This window comes from Anolis sagrei, chromosome 6, assembly GCF_037176765.1.
Source record: "Anolis sagrei isolate rAnoSag1 chromosome 6, rAnoSag1.mat, whole genome shotgun sequence".
Taxonomy (NCBI): Eukaryota; Metazoa; Chordata; class Lepidosauria; order Squamata; family Dactyloidae; genus Anolis; species Anolis sagrei.
The window spans coordinates 33,252,148-33,271,042 of NC_090026.1; the positions used below are offsets into that span (position 1 = coordinate 33,252,148).

Consider the following 18,895-nt stretch of genomic DNA (forward strand, 5'->3'; position numbering starts at 1 on the left):
TTCCAAGTTGCCCAGTCTTCTGTGTGTCCAGGAGGGAGTCTTTCATTTAGTATCAACCATGGATTGAGGTGCTGGTTTTTAGCCTGCCACTTTTGGGCTCTCACTTGCTGAGGTCATGAAAGCCTCTGACAATACATTGCATTTATTCTACCGTGTAGATCAGCGTTTCGCAACTTGGGGGTCAGGACCCCTGGGGGGGGGGGGGGGTCACAAGGGAGTTTCAGAGGGGTCACCAAAGACTATCAGAAAGCACAGTACTGTCTGTTGATCATGGGGTTCCTGTATGGGAAGTTTGGCCCAATTCTATTGTTGGTGGGATTCAGAATGTTCTTTGACTGTAGGTGAACTATACAATCCAGCAACCACAACTCCCAAATGTCAAGGTCTATTTCCCCCAAACTCCACCAGTGTTCACATTTGGGCATATTGAGTATCCATGCCAAGTTAGGTCCAGATCCATCATTGTTTGAGTCCACGTTTTTATCTCTCGATGTAGGTGAACTACAATTCCAGAACTCAAGGTCAATACCCACCAAAACCTTCCAGTATTTTATGTTGGTCATTGGAGTTCTGTGTGCCAAGTTTGGTTAACTTCCATCATTGGTGGAGTTCAGAATGTTCTTTGATTGTAGGTGAACTATAAATCCCAGCAACTACAACTCCCAAATGACAATATTGGGTTGTCATGAATGAAAATACATTCTGCATATCGAACATTTCCATTACAATTCATAACAGTAGGAAAATTACAGTTATGAAGTAGCAGTGAAAATAATTTTATGGTTGGGGGCCACCACCACAGGAGGAACTGTATTAAGTGTTCGTGGTATTAGGAAAGTTGAGAACCACTGCTGTAGATGCAGCCCTTTATTTACTGGCAATAACCTTCTGGATATTCAGATCTGCATTTTGCACGCACACACATGTCCAGCCATGCTCTTTGCAGGATATCGAAATTACTGACAGCCCAGGCCTGTATATGTGTGTGTGGCTGTGTATGTGTGTGTGTACACCAGGGCCTGATTAATCTCGCTTTCCAAACACTGCCCACTTGCCAGACGTAATTTCCTTTGAAAGGGTCTGTTTCAAAATAATCGACTCCCAAATAAATAGCCCTGGATTCCTTTTTCTGCATGACATGATCAAATTTTCATAAAGCGAGGGGGCAGCTTCGGAGAACAGAACTCTTAATAAATGACATGATTATGGAGTGAGGACTGGAGGAGAAGGGGGGGGGGGCTCAGAGGAGGAGGCTGAAGTCTTCTCGCCTGTTGGAGGATTTATTAAGAGGCCTGCGCATTCAATTTTCTGCATGTAAGTAATTATCTTTGATTTCATTTCCCGACCTTCCCTTTCTCTCTCTCTCTCTCTCTTTGCCTTTCCAGAAAGCTGCAGCGGCGAGAAAAGCCCCCCGGGCTCTTCCTCCTCCTCCTCTTCGTCGTCGGCGTCCAAGCGGGCCCGCACCGCTTACACCAGCGCCCAACTGGTCGAACTGGAGAAGGAGTTCCACTTCAACCGCTACCTGTGCAGGCCCCGGCGGGTGGAGATGGCCAACCTCTTGAACCTCAGCGAGCGGCAGATCAAGATCTGGTTCCAGAACCGGAGGATGAAATACAAGAAGGACCAGAAGTCCAAAGGCTTGGGGTCTTCTTCCGGAGGTCCCTCCCCAACCGGGAGCCCCCCACAAGCCATGCAGTCCACCGCCGGCTTCCTCAACGTCCTGCACCCCATGACTTCCAACTACGACGCCCCGTCGCCGCCCTCCTTCAACAAAGCCCACCAGAATGCCTACGCCATGCCCACGGCCTACCAAAACCCCCTCAAAGGCTGCCCGGCCCCGCAGAAGTATGCCAACGCCACCCCCGAGTACGACCCCCACATCTTACAGGGTAACGGGGGAGGGGGCGGCGGGGCGGGAGGGGGCGGCTACGGGCCCCCCAACCTCCAAGGCAGCCCCGTGTACGTGGGCGGCAACTACGTGGACTCCCTGCCCAACTCGGGCCCCTCGCTGTACGGGCTGAACCCCCTCCAGCACCACCAGCCCCCCAGCATGGAGTACAACGGGGGCCCTCCCATGGGCCCCAACCAGCACCACGGACCCTGCGAGTCCCACCCGACCTACACAGACCTTTCCACCCACCACGCTTCTGCTCAGGGTAGAATTCAAGAGGCGCCCAAGTTGACCCATCTGTGATGTGGGGCAGTACAGACTCCAGCGGGGCTTGCGGGGAGGAGGGTTTGGGAGGAGAGGGATGGGCCAATGGGGTGGGCATTGGTTGGTTAGGGTCCTTTGGTGGGTGGTTTGGCTGGTTGTGTTGACGTGTTGGTGGGATCTTCCTTTGAAAGCCACAGTGGCAACATTTGTGTTGAAACGCCTTTAAATATCCTTCAGACGAGCTCCTTCTTCCCACTCACCGCCCCCCCCCCCCCAATCTGTAGGCTGGATTCAGGCTGGATCTACACAACCTTATATCCCAGTATTTGATCCAGTGGTGGCACCACTTGGTTGCTGAACTTGCTGACCAAAAGGTTGGCGGTTCGAATCTGGGCAGCTAGAATCTGGGGAGAAGAGTGAGCTCCTGCTGTTAGGCCCAGCTTCTGCCAACCTAGCAATTCAAAAACATGCAAATATGAGTAGATCAATAGGTACAGCTTCTGGGTTGGTGCTCACATGCACCAACCCCCAGACTTGGACAGGAAAGTGTAGACTCAACCCCCTTCTACACTGCCATTTAATCCAGATTATCAAAGATAATCCACATTATATGTTTTGAAGTTGATTATATGAATTATACTGCCATATAATCCAGGCCCCTTCCACACAGCTGAATAAAATCCCACATTGTCTGCTTTGAACTGGGATAAATGGCAGTGTGGACACAGGTAACCCAGTTCAAAGCAGAGACTGTGTGATTTTCTTCCTTGTGTGATATGGCTGTGAGGAAGGGCCCCCAGTTCTGGACTGTATATGTCAGTATAGAAGGGGCTTCAGGCTGAATCTGCCAGGATCTGATCTCAGATTATCTCAGATTATCTGTTTATTCCAGACTATCTGGCAATGTAGACTCATACAATCCAGTTCTAAGCAGATAATCTGGGATCAGATCATGAGATATAGGGCAGGGTAGATCCAGCTCATATCATCCAGTTCAGATCAGATAATCTGGGATGAGATCCTGGGATATAGGTTAGTGTAGATCCACCCCAGATAGCATGCCAGTCTGCCTGGGGATATTGGGAGTTGTTGTCCACCATGTTTCAGGAGGTGAGTGGTGAAGGCTACCCCATTTTTGAAAACACCCATGCTACCTGGATCAAATCCTTTTGTTTTTTGCTGTTACACCACTTATCTCCCCTCCCCACATCTCCCCTTGTACCAGCACAAAAGAACAGATATAGAGATGAGGGTAAAAAGGATTTAGCCTGCCTGGCAATCAAGTCCTTTGACTAGAAAGCCTTTCTGCTAATCCCAGCCTCTGGAAATGAGAGGATAATTTGTCTTTCCCTCACAGGGAAAACCAAATGTCCTCTGCACATGCTCACAGCACAATTCCATTTCCATGTTTCACAGTGGACTCCTGATATTCAGTACATTACTCGTGGCTGGTCCTTCGAGAACCCTGGTTAAAAATAACCCAGTATGATCTGGATGACCAAAATTTGGGAACATTTGCCCCTGGCCATCTCCAGAAGCCTAATCCAGTTTCAGTTTCAGTTAATGTCTTAAACAGAATATGTGAAGCATGGAAGTCATTATTATTATTATTATTATTATTATTATTATTATTATTATGCCATATCTCCATGTTGTGCAGTTCTGGGAGTCATAGTTTTCCAAGGTACATACCCTTCTCTTGGAGCATTTACAGTATGGAATGAGTGCCCTTGCACCCCACTTTAAATACCATGGCTCCATGAGATGGGGTCCTCCTGGGAGTTATAGTTTTTCAAAGTCCATACCCTTCTCTTGGTGCATTTACACTATGGAGTGAATGGCCTTGCACCCCACTTTAAATACCATGGCTCCATGAGATGGGATCCTCCTGGGAGTTATAGTTTTTCAAAGTCCATACCCTTCTCTTGGTACATTTACACTATGGAATGAATGCTCTTGGACCCCACTTGGCCTTCTTGTAGGTATCCTCTCTTCTTTTTTATTGTTATGTTAAAGTCTTATTACCTGACATGTAATCTTAAATCCAATTCCCAGAAAATCATATAAATAATTTCTGGCTACAATCCCAATATAGAACAAAATGAGAGACAGCAGTGATAGGAATTCTAGTCTGTACCATTTCAGATTTGTGATGTGTGAGAGACATTCTTATTTAGGAAAATCAGATCTAAATCCAGAATGCGGAATAGTAGCATCTAAGTATGCAGACAAGCATGGTAGTTCTGTTACATGCAGGGAGCATGTATTTCAGAAAGGAAGGTAGGGCAGATCCCAACAGACTGTCAAAAGTGATAAAACTAAAAAAAACCAACAAAAAAACACCTCATTCTCCTGGACCTAGTAAATCTTGTGTTAATGACTCTTAGCTAGAAAGCAATTCCACTGAGAACAGCCAGACTTCCAAGTTTTGTTTTCCCTTCTGCTTTGTTTCAAAAGGCCCTTCCACACAGCCCTATATCCCAGAATATCAAGGCAGAAGATACCACAATATCTGCTTTGAATTGGGTTATCTGAGTCCACACTCAGATAATGTGGGATTTTCTGTCTTGATATTCTGGGATATAGGGTTGTGTGGAAGGGGCCAAAGTTGCCCCCCCCCCCCCATCACAGCAGCCCAGAGAGTATTGTAAAGCTTTATGGTCAGGACAGCCACCAGAGATTTGGATATCACTCTTACCATAGAAATAGCAAAGGACTAATGCATTCTTTACACTTATTATGCATCATTGTTCAGATCTCAAGTTCACAGGTTGATGTCTGTTATTTCTAGCCAAAATATTATATGGCCTACAAGAACCACAAAGTGGTAAAACCAAGTGTGGATAAAACCTGGAATCCCAGACATATATTTCCTAGGAGCAAGTCTAATTGAAAGCAATGGGATTGACTGCTCACAGTGCTCAGTAGACCTAGATAAAATACCAGTGTTTTACAGACATGCCTGAGGGTGCATCTCCACTGTAGAATTAAAATGGTTTGACCCACTTTAACTGCCATGCCTCAAGGCCATGAAAACATGGGAGTTGCAGTGTTCCAAGATCTGTAGCCTTCTCTGACAAAGGGTCTTTCCAGACAGGTCCTATATCTAAGGATCTCATCTCAGGTTTTCTGCTTTAAACTGGATTATATAAGTCCACACTGTGAGATAATCTGGGATAAACAAAAAAACTGGGATCAGATCCTGAGATATAGGGCTTGTTTGGAATACCCAAAGAGTGCTGGTGCCTCACCAAAGTACAATTTTCATGATCCCATAACATTGAGCCATGGTACTTAAAAGTGGGCCCAAACTGCTTTAATTGTACAGTGCAGATGCACCTCAAGTTAGTTTCTCACCAGCCTTCAGACTTCTTATTTGGGACTGAGAGATAGGAGAACTTTTGACATTTGGTGATGGCTCTTCCATACTGCCTCAAGTATAAATACAAGTCATGTCTCCAATGGGATGTATGCTAAGAAATAGAGTGTTTACAATCCTAGAAGGCTACCTAGATGTTTAGAGACAATCAGGTTCTCACACATAGATGTCGGCCACAATATGATGGAGTCCTTTGTTTAAAAGATCAATCCTTCCCATTTTCCTCATCCAAGTCCAGTTTGCCTACAACAGGGAACACAAAGGAAGGAGGGAAGCATATAGGGCTTCCAAATAAATTTCAGCTCCTTCTAAAATCCCTTTTGATAGTCTGACAAATGAGTTAACTATTAATTCATGACCAATCAATCACATACAAATTTGCATTTGATCCCTTTCTCTTTGGGCTCTTCCAGACAGGCCCTATATCCCAGGTTTTCTGTTTATCCCAGATTATCTGGCAGTGGGGATTGTTATAATCCAGTTTAAAATAGAAATCCTGGGATCAGATCCTGGGATACAGGGCCTGTCTGGAAGGACCCTTTGTTCTGGTGTTTCTGCACAAATGTTTTGAAGGTTTAACTATTGTTTATTTTTCTTTGAAACTGGAGGAACCCAACAACATTATCCATGTATTGTTTTGTTTAAGGGGAGGGGGATATGAAAATATAAATAATGCACTCCAGACTATGAACAGGGGTTGTGAAATGAACCCAGTATTAAGTGTTGCTCCAAGCTCAAATCTGAACCAGTTTTTCCCCAGACTCCAAAGGTGTCATTTTTAAAAGATATGGGAGTAGAGGGAGGAAAACTGAAAGCAGGGCATCTTTCAGGTGTGGTTTAGCTATATGATCCTCCATGGGGCAGGGATTGGGCTACATTGACCATTGACCTTTGAGGTCCAACTAAGATGATAGGTTTTGCCATGAAATCCTGTGGTTTCCTCTCCACCCCATTGCTATTATCTGAAAATACATAAATTTGGTGACTGTATAGTCTCCAAGCCAAGCCCCGCTCAAATGTCATGCCATTTCTTATTTCCTTTTTTTCCAAGAATTTTAATTTCTTCAGGAAAAATTGAGTTCTTCTGTTTTAAAATGATTTAAAGGAACCAGGGTCCACCATGAAGATACAAAAACCATATGAGACACCCCTTCCTTCCTCTTGAAGTGACTGCCTCACCTATATATATATATAGGTTCCTTTGGGGGACTCTCAAGTCCAAGGCTTCTTGAGTTTCTTTGCAACTCTTCTTCTCTTGAACGTGGAAACAGGGTATATTTGAACAGAAACTGTGATGTCTTTCCAAACAGAAGCGGAAGTGAATGGCCCTTTTGGAGAGACACAGGGCCAGATTGACTGACCGCCTCTTTTTGGGTCTGACATCCTTCTTGCACTTAGAGTTTACATTTAATGGGTATATATACCAACTTTTGAAGGTCAGCCCATTGGAGAAGTCTTTCAATGGGAGCGTGCTGTGTTCCGGTGAACATTCATATATATAAAAATCTCTATATATATTATATATTTATTGGTTATAGCCAGTTTTAAACTATTTTTTCTTTCGTTGGTTATTTTTTGTATTATTTATCCCAACATATATGTATTTATAAGGGGGAAATGTACTTTTTTAGTATTTACTTGTTATAAAGGAATATGGTGTTTTCGCTTTGTCATTGTACAACCAGCTTTACTTTTTTCTTTTCCTCTTTTCCTTTCTTTTTTTAGTTATTGTAATTTAGGGGGAAATCCAGTAGTTACCTTTGTATTTTAAATGATGTGTTTAGTTCTACTGGAGGCATGAACTCAGAACCAGGGTGTAATTGTATAGTCCTCAGTTAGAAGAACTAGTGAAATCCTTCCCCACCCCTAACACCCCTTTTCTTCTCCCCTTCCTCCTCTTACCACCACTTCCTTCTCTCTTCCTCCTCCTCTTTTCTTTTCCTTGTTTTGGGAAGCAACTTTCTTTGCTCTTTAACAGTAGGCGGTTTGTTTTCTTTACTTAAGAGTTGTCTGTTGAACAATTCTGGAATAAACTTTTTGTTCTTAATTGGTTCTTGTCCCATTGGTCGATTTCATGGGGTTGGGATGGAGGGTGGGATTTGGGGCAACAGTCAAGTGATGTGTTGTGGAAGGCTTTCATAGCTGGAATCACTGGGTTGCTGTGAGTTTTCCAGGCTGCATGTCCATGTTCCAGAAGCATTCTCTCCTGAGGTTTCGCCCACATCTATGGAAGTCAAGTGATGTGTTGTGGAAGGCTTTCATAGCTGGAATCACTGGGTTGCTGTGGGCATCCTCAGAGGTTGTGAGGTCTGCTGGAAACTAGGGAAGAGGGGTTTATATATCTATGAGAAGTCCATAGACCAAGAGAACCACTGACAGCATATGAGAGCTGATGAAGGAACACAACCTACAAACTATCTACAGACCCACTAAGAAAACGCAACAAATGTTACATTCAGCAAATAACAAGAGGGATCCTCTTACTTCTGCAGGAGTCAACTACATCTATAGCAAATATCCTCAAAGGTCGTGAGGTCAGTTAGAAACTAGGTTTATATATCTGTGGAACGTCCAGGGTGGGAGAAAGAACTCTTGTCTGTTGGAGTCAAGTGTGAATGTTGCAATTGTCCACCTTGATTAGCATTTAATGGCCTTGTAGCTTCAAAGTCTGTCTGGTTGCTGCCTAGGGGATCCTTTGTTAGAAGGTGTTATCTGGCCCTGATTGATTCTTGTGTGGAATTCCCCTGTTTTCTGAATGTTGCTCTTTATTTACTGTCCTGATTTTAGAGTTTTTAGAGTGGGTGAAATGTCAGGAGGGAATGCTTCTGGAACATGGTCACACATCCTGAAAAACTCACAGCAACCCAGTGCCCTTCCACACAACCCTATATTTCAGAATATGAAGGCAGAAAATCCCACAATATTTGCTTTGAACTGGGTTATCTGAGTCCACATTCAGATAAAGTGGGATTTTCTGCATTGATATTCTGGGATATAGGGTTATGTGGAAAGGCCCTGGGTGTGGATTCAGATAACCCAGGGCCCTTACACTTAGCCCTATACCACAGAATATCAAGGCAGAAAATGCCACAATATCTGCTTTGAACTGGTTTATCTGAGTCCACACTGCCATATATTCCAGTTCAAAGCAGAAAATGTGAGATTTTATCCAGCTGTGTGGAAGGGGCCTCAGTTCAAAGCAGATATTGTGGGATTTTCTGCCTTGATATTCTGGGATATAGGGCTGAGTGGAAGGGACCTGAATGTGGATTCAAATAACCTAGGGCCCTTCCACACAGTCCTATACCACAGAATATCAAGGCAGAAAAATCCATAATATCTGCTTTGGACTGGGTTATCTGAGTCCACACTGCCATATATTCCAGTTCAAAGCAGAAAATGTGAGATTTTATCCAGCTGTGTGGAAGGGGCCTCAGTTCAAAGCAGATATTGTGGGATTTTCTGCCTTGATATTCTGGGATATAGGGCTGAGTGGAAGGGACATGAATGTGGATTCAAATAACCTAGGGCCCTTCCACACAGTCCTATACCACAGAATATCAAGGCAGAAAAATCCACAATATCTGCTTTGGACTGGGTTATCTGAGTCCACACTGCCATATATTCCAGTTCAAAGCAGAAAATGTGTGAGATTTTATTCAGCTGTGTAAAAGGGGCCTCAGTTCAAAGCAGATATTGTGGGATTTTCTGCCTTGATATTATGGGATATAGGACTGTGTGGAAGGGACCTGAATGTGGATTCAAATAACCAAGGGCCCTTACACTTAGCCTTATACCACAGAATATCAAGGCAGAAAATTCCACAATATCTGCTTTGGACTGGGTTATCTGAGTCCACACTGCCATATATTCCAGTTCAAAGCAGAAAATGTGTGAGATTTTATACAGCTGTGTAGAAGGGGGCTCAGTTCAAAGCAGATATTGTGGGATTTTCTGCCTTGATATTCTGGGATATAGGGCTGTGTGGAAGGACCCCTAGTCAAGTGAAGGATTGGGTGGGAAATGTTGGGAATTAGTGTTTGGCGTATGAAAATAAAACTATGAGGCATGAGTCTTGGTTTAGCAAGGCCCCATCTACACTGCCAGATAAAATCCAGGTTATTTGCTTTGAACTGGATTATATGGCAGTGTAGATTCATATAATCCGGTTCAAAGCAGATAATCTGGATTTTATCTTCAGTGTAACTGGGGCAAAAGCGTATTTAAGAGCTCAAAAGCCCTACAAGGTTTCTGCCGTTCTCTCTTCCTATCACAAGCCCGACATTAACGAGAAAGGCATTTAATCTCATTCTCTCCCGTTTATCCCTTAGGTTATGACTGCCGTTCCTTTATTTTACAGCTGTATAAAATAGAAAAAACACTTTCCCTAGCGGACTTTAATCGCTAAGGGCTGCTGCTTCATTCCTCCTCCTCCTCTTCCTTCCCAACCCCCCCGCTTCCCCCTCCCCTTTCGCTTTGGAAATCTCCTTTTAAATAGTCTCACGCCAATTAAAATTGCCCCTCATCTTCGTCGGATACAAAGGAGGCTGATCACGTGCCGTCCGAACGAACCAGCCATTGGGCCTCAAATGAAAACAAAGGACAATGATTAATCCTCACCAAAAGCGCACCAAAGGGGCTTTCTTGGTGAAATTGAGAGGTTGGGTACGAAGGCTGGGGGGGGGGGGGGGGGGGGTTGGGGGCATTGCAAAATTAAATCACTAAATAAGCCAAGAAAGGAGGGGAAGACAGATGCTGTCTGTGGCAAGTTGGGCGGGGGAGAGAGAGAGAGGAAGGGGTGCCCACAACAATCCAAAGTGTATCAAGGCTCGCTGGTTGGCATTTCATGCTTTGCAACCCTCACCAAAGCTTTATAAGACAAGCAGCGCCTTTCCATAAAAGTTTTATGATGTTGGAACCGAACACCGACAGCCTGTCAAATCAGGGAGGGAAGTTTTATAAGGTCCGGAGGGGAAAGTGAGAAGCGAGGCTTTGGCCAAACTGCTGGGGACGAGGCTGGCTTCGCTCCTCCTTCGGCCTGAGAAAAGAGGTCGAAGGCCTGCTCCTCTTTCTACCCGTGAGAGAGGAAGGCGAAGGCGCCCACGGAATAATCTTGCCACGGAAACGCCATGACAAGGTCGCCTTAGGGCAAACTTCCTGACTTCAAGGCCGCATGCCTGGTGATGGAATGAAGGAAGGGAAGGAGGAAGGAAAAAGAGAAGGAAGGAGGGATGAAAGGGAGGAAGGGAAGGATGGAAGGAGAAAGAGGAAGTGAGGCGAGGAGGGTGGAAAGAGGAAAGGAAGGATGAAAGAAAGGGTAGAAGGAAGGAAGGGAAGGAGGAAAAAGAGAAGCAAGAACGAAAGGGTGGAAGGGAGCAGAGGGAGGGCGAAAGATGAAGAGAGGAAAGGAGAGAGGAAATAGGGAAGGAAAGAAAGGTAAAAGGGAAGGAAGGAAAGAAAGAAGGAAGGAGAAAGGGAAGAGAGGAAGAAGACACTAGGAAAGGGTGGAAGGGAATGGGGGAAGGAGAAAGATGGAAGGAGGGAGGAAAGAGAGAAGGAAAGGCAAAATGGAAGGAAGGAAAAAGGGAAGAGAGAAGGAAGGAACCAGGAAAGGATTGAAGGGAATGGGGGGGGGGGGGGAGGAGAAAGAGGGAAGGAGGGAGGAAAGAGGGAAGGAAGGAAAGGCAAAATGGAAGGAAGGGTAGGAGGAAGAGAGAAGAAACAAGGGAAGGGGTGGAGGGAATGGAGGGAGGGAGAAAGAGGGGAGGAGGGAGGAAAGAGGAAAGGAAGGAAAGGCAAAATGGAAGGAAGGGAAGGAGGAATGAGGAAAGGGTTGATGGGAATGGAGGAAGGGAGAAAGAGGGAGAGAGAGAAGGAGGGAGGAAAGAAAGAGGGAAGGGAAGAAAGATAAAGGGAAGGAAGGAGAAAGAGGGAGAGAGGGAAGGAAGAAGGGAGGGAGGGAAAGAAGGAGGAAAGAGGAAGGAAGGAAGAACGAAAGGGTGGAAGGGAAGGAGAAAGAGGGAGGTAAGGAGGAAGGAGAGTGAGAAGGAAAGAAGGATAGGATGGTAAGAGAAAGGAGGGCCTGAGAAGAGAACCCAAAGGGGTGCATCCAGCCCCTGAGCCTGGGTTTGCCCATACATGCCTTAGGGTCTCCATAAATTTTGAAATAAACTTGAAAGCACAACAACATATTCCTTCCCCTCTGCACCACCACTTTGCTCAGTACTCATCTTCATTAGATCTTACAAATAATTCAGGGTTTTTTAGATTCAGGAGCACAGAAAAGTTTGGCTTTTCCCAAGCATCAAGCTAAAAGGTTTCCAGCAGACTTGGTACGTCTGTTTCTTGGCTTCAGCTCAGTTCTTAGCCTCAGCTAAGGCCCTTTCTACACTGCCATATAAAATTCAGATTATCTGCTTTGATTTGGATTATATGGCAGTGTAGCCTCAGGCCCCTTCCATACAGCTGAATAAAATCCCACATTTTCTGTTGAAACTGGAATATATGGCAGTGTGGACTTGGATAACATAGTTCAAATCAGATATTGTAGGATTTTCTGCCTTGCTATTCTGGGTTATATGGCCTGTTTGGAAGGGCCCTCATATAATTCATTCAGTTCAAAGCAGATAACCTGGATTTTATATTGCAGTATAGATCCAGCCAAAGAAATTGTTGCAATATTTGTTGTTGCTGTGTGCCTTCACTGGAGAGCTTAAAGCAACAATGATTTTTCTGGAGCTGAGAGTATTTTACTTCCTTCAGCAAATTCCTGGTTAAGGTGATCCTGTCATAGAGATTTACTTTCATGTTTCCTATTGTCATTCTCAAAGTCTGAGAATGTGTTTCCATTGTGGTCACCAGAAATCTAGTCCAATCTTCAAATCACAGTATCATTCCAATTATCTCAGCAGACATGTAGAATCAATGGAACATGCACATTTTTGGCCTGCCAAATTAGACACATCTATTCTATTTTGGCCTTGCTGTTGACTCTAGGCCAGTGGTTCCCAACCTGTGGTCTCTGGACCACCAATGGTCCGCAAGAACTAAAATATGGTCCACGACCTCACCATTACTTCACCTCTGCATGAAACCCTCTTACAGTGCCAAGGCTAATTTATACTAATTTATGCAATGCTTTTGATACGAAATTTTTAAAAAGTGTCAAGGTTTATTACATATGGTCTTCTGTGCGTGAGCAGATGGCAACTACTGGGTGGCATAAGTTCTTTATCAGAAACTAGAGCTGATGTGGTCTATCCAATGCAATTTTCTGAATCAGTACCCCAAATAACCAAACTGAATCTAAAGTTGACCAAAAACTGATTCATAACCCTTTTGGTACTAATGCTGGAGAGTGGTCCCTGGCCAAGTGGTCCCTGGTCAAAAAAAGGTTGGGAACAACTGCTCTTGGCCAAGGAAACTGCATGACCTTCCTGATGTTTTTGGACTGCAATTCCCACCATGCCTTACTACTAGTAACATTGGATAGGGCTGTTGTTGCTGTCCAAAAATATTGGAAAGGCCACTTGACTCCTACTTCTGCTTTAAGCCCTTGAGCTGTAAACTCAGATGTGGAATGAGGCTGTAGGCATTTTTGACCTTTATTTTTCAGGCTTAGCAGGTTATTTGAAGACTGGCTCACCCGATCAATGTCATTTATAACATGTATCTCTGTTTCCATTTTCTGTCCTGTGCTCTTTAGTCAGTAGTGGACAATTCAAAGACCCGCAGACCTTAACCTTTTTGCACTGGGGCTCACACCATTCCTCACCATTGTGGGCTGTGGGCTGATTTCCAACCCAATACCTGGAAAGTCACAAGTTGTCCATCTGTACATCAAATAAACACTGGCAGAACACATCTTTGCAATCATTTGTTGTACCTTTTATATCTGAAGCACAAATACAAATCATTTCTTTGATTACACGAAGAGACTGATACAAACAATGACTTTCCACTCATAACATCCTTGTATGTTAGCACCAGCCCTAACATTAGGGAAGAATGTGACAGCTGCTTCAGACAGTAAATTTGGGATGCCATTAATAGATGTCAACATATTAATTACTTAATTGTTTATGCTTCTATTTTTTACTTTCAGGGGTGGTAAGAAGTGATTGGGAATATTTTGTTACTGGTTTTGGATAAAGCATGCCTTGTTCTAGGTAAATAAGAAGGGGTGCTTTTCGCTATTTTGCAACAGATAACAAAACATCCTGGACTGGTCTTGCTTCTGTAGGATGCTTTCAGTGTCTCTGGGTGAATATGGTTGTCCCTCCACATTTGTGCTTTTAACTTTTTCTGCTTTGGTTATTTGAGGATTTTATTTAGAATGTTTTCTCTAGGCATCTCCAGGTCCTCCAGTGTGACCCTATGGTCAACTTCATGCAGTCTTGCTGGAGGACATAGAGATTTCTAAGAGAAAACACTTTTATGAGAATATCTAGGCCCTCCAACACGATTCTATGTTCAGCTTCTAGTGAAAACTGACCATAGAGTCATGCTGGAAGGCCTAGAAATTCCTAGAAAGGTGTTAACACAGGTAAAAACAATAGCAATTTCTTTGCAGTTTTTCACTTTCTTAGAGATCCTGCGCTCCTAACCCCAGTGAATATGGAGGGCTGAGTGTATAAAAAATCATCTGCAATTAACATTTTGACACATAGAGAAAGTGTACTACATTCTTCATGTCATAACAATACATTTTGACCAGATGCTAGTAGGTTCCACTAGTATAAGAGATAGAGAATGTATCTGGAACTCACAAACTACCTGGCAGAGAATTTTTAGCATGATGGCAATAGGCTTACCTCTAGGAGCAGAAGCTGCATGCCTCTGAATACCAGTTGTTGAGGAACAACAGGGTGATTGCTCTCATTTCCTGCATATGGGCTTCCCACGGTCATCTGGTCAGCCACTGTGGGAAACAGGATGCCAGACTAGACAGGCATTTGGTCTGGTCCAGCAAGGTTTTCCTTCTTACTTGGCAGAGAACATCTCTCTAAATATCACAGGATAGGTTTTGGTACCTGAAATCTAATGACCAATATTAAATAAGAGTTACAGCCCCTCCCCCCCCCAAAAAGAAGAAAGAGTTATAGCCCCTCCAAGACATAAGGTAGAGCATGCAAAAAACTACAGCATTGCTAGTGGCCATGCTGATTTGAGGATTCCGTGAGTTTTAGTCCCAAAAGGTAACTTTTCCAAGATCTGGGCATAAATGTTAGCACTGTACAGGCCCGTAGCCAGGATTTCGTTTCGGGGGGGGGGGGGGGCTAAAAAAATTTCAGGGGGGTTTTTGGGGGGGGCTGAGTTTCGGGGGGGGCTGAGTCTGAGTGAAAGAGGGTCTAGCCTAGCAAACCTTTTGTATCATTACCCGAATACCCCCATGCATATGGGATATATTGAGTATGGTGATCAGATCATGATATCAATAAACATAACAGTTTAGATAATGTACCAGTAAGGCCTTTTCGCGAACCACCATGAGAATTTCGGGGGGGGGCTGAAGCCCCCCGAGCCCCCCCCCCCCTGGCTACATGCCTGGCACTGTAGATGGTAGAGTTACATACTGTGTGGGCTTCTCCTATGTCACAGATGTAAAGAATGTAAGATTGGATTAATGTTGTGTTTCCTTAGAACTTCTATCGCTTTCTCCTGCAGTGTCATAACTTTGGTAAAGAGCCAGGTCATTGACTCAGATCATTTTTTTCATTGTACAGAACAAAAAGATGTTATGGTGGCCATGGGGAAAATGTTTGTCCTTGTAAGAAGATGTACACTATCACATATAAATGCTCCTTTCATGTGAGTCAGTCAGTTCCTATGTGGCATTATCACCAGTTTCTGACACCTTTTATTTTCATGAGAATTGGTTAACTCACATGGTGAGTATGCTTATGTAAGATGGAATACTTAAGCAGGAGTGCCATTGACTACTAGTTGCTTTCAGGTATATTTTTCATTGACTATATTACTTATGCCACATGAAACTAGATCAGGCATGGGCAAACTTTAGCTCTCTAGGTGTATTGGACTTCAAGTCCCACAATTCCTCACCCAGAGGTGGCCCTAGGTCATTTTCAATGGTAAGCAAACAGTATTTTGGCACCCCGCCCCCAACAATCACTGATATATATTTTCTGTTTGTCGTGGGAGTTCTGTGTGTCATATTTGGATCAATTCCATCATTGGTGGAGTTCAGAATGCTCTTTGATTGTAGGTGAACTATACATCCCAGTATCTACAACTCGCATATGTCAAGGTCTATTTTACCCCAAGAGCGCCTCAAGACCACCCCTGGGCAAAATCATCATACTGCGAATGCTTACTTTGTGTAATGGGTTGAGCCGCCCCTGCTCACAGCCTACTGGCTGTAAGGGACTGTGGGAGTTGAAGTCCAAGACACTCGGAGGACCAAAGTTTGCCCATGCCTGGACTAGATCCACAATGCAAAGATAACATGTGCATCATGTCATATGCATAAAATTCTACAGATTGTCTGAAGCCTCCAAATACTGACAGAGATCTATTACACTGGCATAATTGTCCTTGGATTGATGTCTCTGAAAAAGTCTTCTGAATATTATTCTAATTCAATTGCTATCTGTTGTAAGTTGTTGCTTCAGTCTTCTATAAGTGAATTGCATTGTGATCATAATCTGCAATCAACTAACTCCTGTGCAGTTTCATTGGCTTTAATAGAATTTTCTCTAGAGGAAATAGATATTGCAAATGGTGACACATATGCAATGTATATTCCCCTTGCTTTAAAGACTTGTCCACAGAATAGCCATGTTGGTCTTTCACCCTGTCTTTAATCAATGGAGAAGCAGGGGAAATAGATTGTATCTACAGATATGCATTCATTTAATGCTAGAGGGCTTTGCAAGAATTATTATTTTAATTTTGCTTTATATTTGATTTGGTTTGGTATATTAAATTCCATTGATAATTACAGCCTTCCTGCAATCATAAATAACATTTTTTTTAAAAAACACAGAACCCAAAGCACCCTTTCCCCCGTGTCCATTACTGTAGCTGGGTTATGCTCATCCATGCAAGAAGTAATTTAATATTCTGTGAAGCTATAATTTAAACGCATACGAGCGTGGAAACTTTGATTGGGATCTGATCAAAAACAATAGTCAAGAATGTAATGCTGCTATCTCCTCCTACCAATTCCCTGATTATGATTTTATGGATGATATAACTGAACTAAAAAAATGGCCCCCATGTTATTCAGATCGGTGTGAAAAGATTTCCTCAAATAAGTTAATAAAAAACCAGTCAAAATGTCCTGTTCTTTGTATGGCGATGTCATAAATAATTCTCATAGAGACATGATAAGTCAAGGTCTTTAGTCTATAGCAGTTCTACTGCCACTATGACTGAATAAAAGATACCCCAATAAAATCAGTTTGATCTCATTTTCATGCATTCAGTATCTAATGTGAATCTGGGGACCTCTCCCCCCAGCTCCTTACATTCTTCTATGCCTTTGTTTGGAATATTCTCATGTTCTATAGAAGCATTTGGCCTGGGAATGTGTCAAATATGGGAGGGGGTGTCATGGTCGCAAATTACTCTTTGACAGTGAAGTCTTAGCCACAAAAATTAAATCCCATTCAGCTCACAGTGGTTTATTCCCAAAATCAGGATGCATAGATTATAGTTTTAAAATTACCATGGACCCAGTTTAAGTGAGAGCTAATTTGTCACCAGGTCCTAACAAGCTCCTGCTTTGTATATCCATAGAAGAGTTCATCCTTCTGTAGTATATATGAGCAAACTAAAAGATTACTTCTCCTGATTCATACATTCTTTGCAGATGGACCATGGACTCTACTGAAAAGCAGTCGATCAGAATCAACATCCATTGTGAACAGTTGGGACTCCATGTTTCTTAAACTGAAATGTGATGAGCATGATAGAATTTAGACTGAATGTTCTGTTTATCTCCCTCCTCCATCCTAATCCAAAAAGTAGCAACCATTACAGATTCAGATACTTTCTGTGAATTCACCCTACAAAACTGGATTATTTATTGTTGCAGCCAGTATCTGAGTATTTTATTTAAACTAGAAGAGGTTTATATGCTGTTTATTTATTTATTTATTTCTGAAAATTGACATTGTTATATGTATTTTACTGTACCTTGTGTATTTTGTTGCACTACTGCATGCTTTTGTAAGCCACCCAAGTCGCTTTTGGGAGATGGTGGCAGGATATAAATAAAGTATAATTATAATAATACATTATTTATATTATAAATAATATAATAAAATAAATATATAATTCCTATTAAACTGACACAAAAACACAGGATGACACAGCAAATGAGATACATATGCTGGATTTCATATCACAAAATCACAAGTCGAATACTTTCCAAGTGTTTAGGACTGTGTGATGCATCATCATCATCATCATCATCATCAGAAACACAACAAGATGAGTCCACAGCAAACAAGATCATTCCGCTGGCTGTTGTATTGGATCACACACTGGACACTTCCCAAGTGTCTAGGACTGTGTAAGGTATCGGCGAATAATGTATGCAGATCCCAGTAGGGTGGCCTTTTGCAGCTGGCAGATTGTAATCTTGTCAGCGCTGATTGTGTTTAAGTGCGGGCCAAGGTCTTTAGGCACTGCACCCAGTGTGCCAATCACCACTGGGACCACCTTTACTGGTTTGTGCCAATCTTTGCAGTTCAATCTTTAAATCCTCATATCATGTCAGCTTTTCCAGTTGTTTCTCTTCAATCCAGCTCTCGCCTGGGATTGCAATATTATTATTATTACTATTATTATTATTATTAATAATAATAATAATAATCTTCGTGCTCACTGTAGGTCAGTCTTTCTCAGCTAAGTCATCAGTATTTTTTAGTATGTGTACTTTTAAAAATCCTTGGCAATCACCTCTTTCTCCTCAAAACAATTTTCAAACTTATTCAGAACAGGACAGACCAAATAAAAGTATTTATGATATTTTATGTACCATGAACCAAACCATAGTTGCAATGAATGTAGTCTTACATTAATTTACATAATCTTAGAACTACAAAACCTATTATGCAGTGTCACTAAGAATGAGCCAAGTATAGACAAAAACATCTAAGGCTTTTAAAAGAAAGCAAGAAATGGACAGGGCTGGAGAATTAGTAGTGAAAAGACAACCCAATGTAATTTAATATGCCAGATGGACGTCCTATGGAAACTGATGCTCATGAGCTGAAAGTGGAACTAAATGTGGAATTCTTCTTGGAGTTACTGTATGGGAATAAATAGAGCTTAGAAAAGTTACATATTTGGACTACCTGTATGACAAGAAATTTACCATGTCCAAATTTTGC

At 42.8% G+C, this 18,895-nt stretch overlaps 1 protein-coding gene across 3 annotated transcripts in view; it reads left to right on the forward strand.

Annotated features, from left to right (window-relative positions):
• Positions 1-7,581, forward strand: part of HOXB3 (homeobox B3) — a 113,589-nt gene extending 106,008 nt beyond the window's left edge. For all 3 annotated transcript variants that reach the window (XM_060780870.2, XM_060780869.2, XM_060780872.2), the window contains exon 4: positions 1,386-7,581. In XM_060780870.2, coding sequence (XP_060636853.1) covers positions 1,386-2,194 — 809 coding nt within the window. In that variant the 3' untranslated portion in view covers positions 2,195-7,581. The remainder of the gene's footprint in view (positions 1-1,385) is intronic.
• Positions 7,582-18,895: the final 11,314 nt, after the last annotated feature.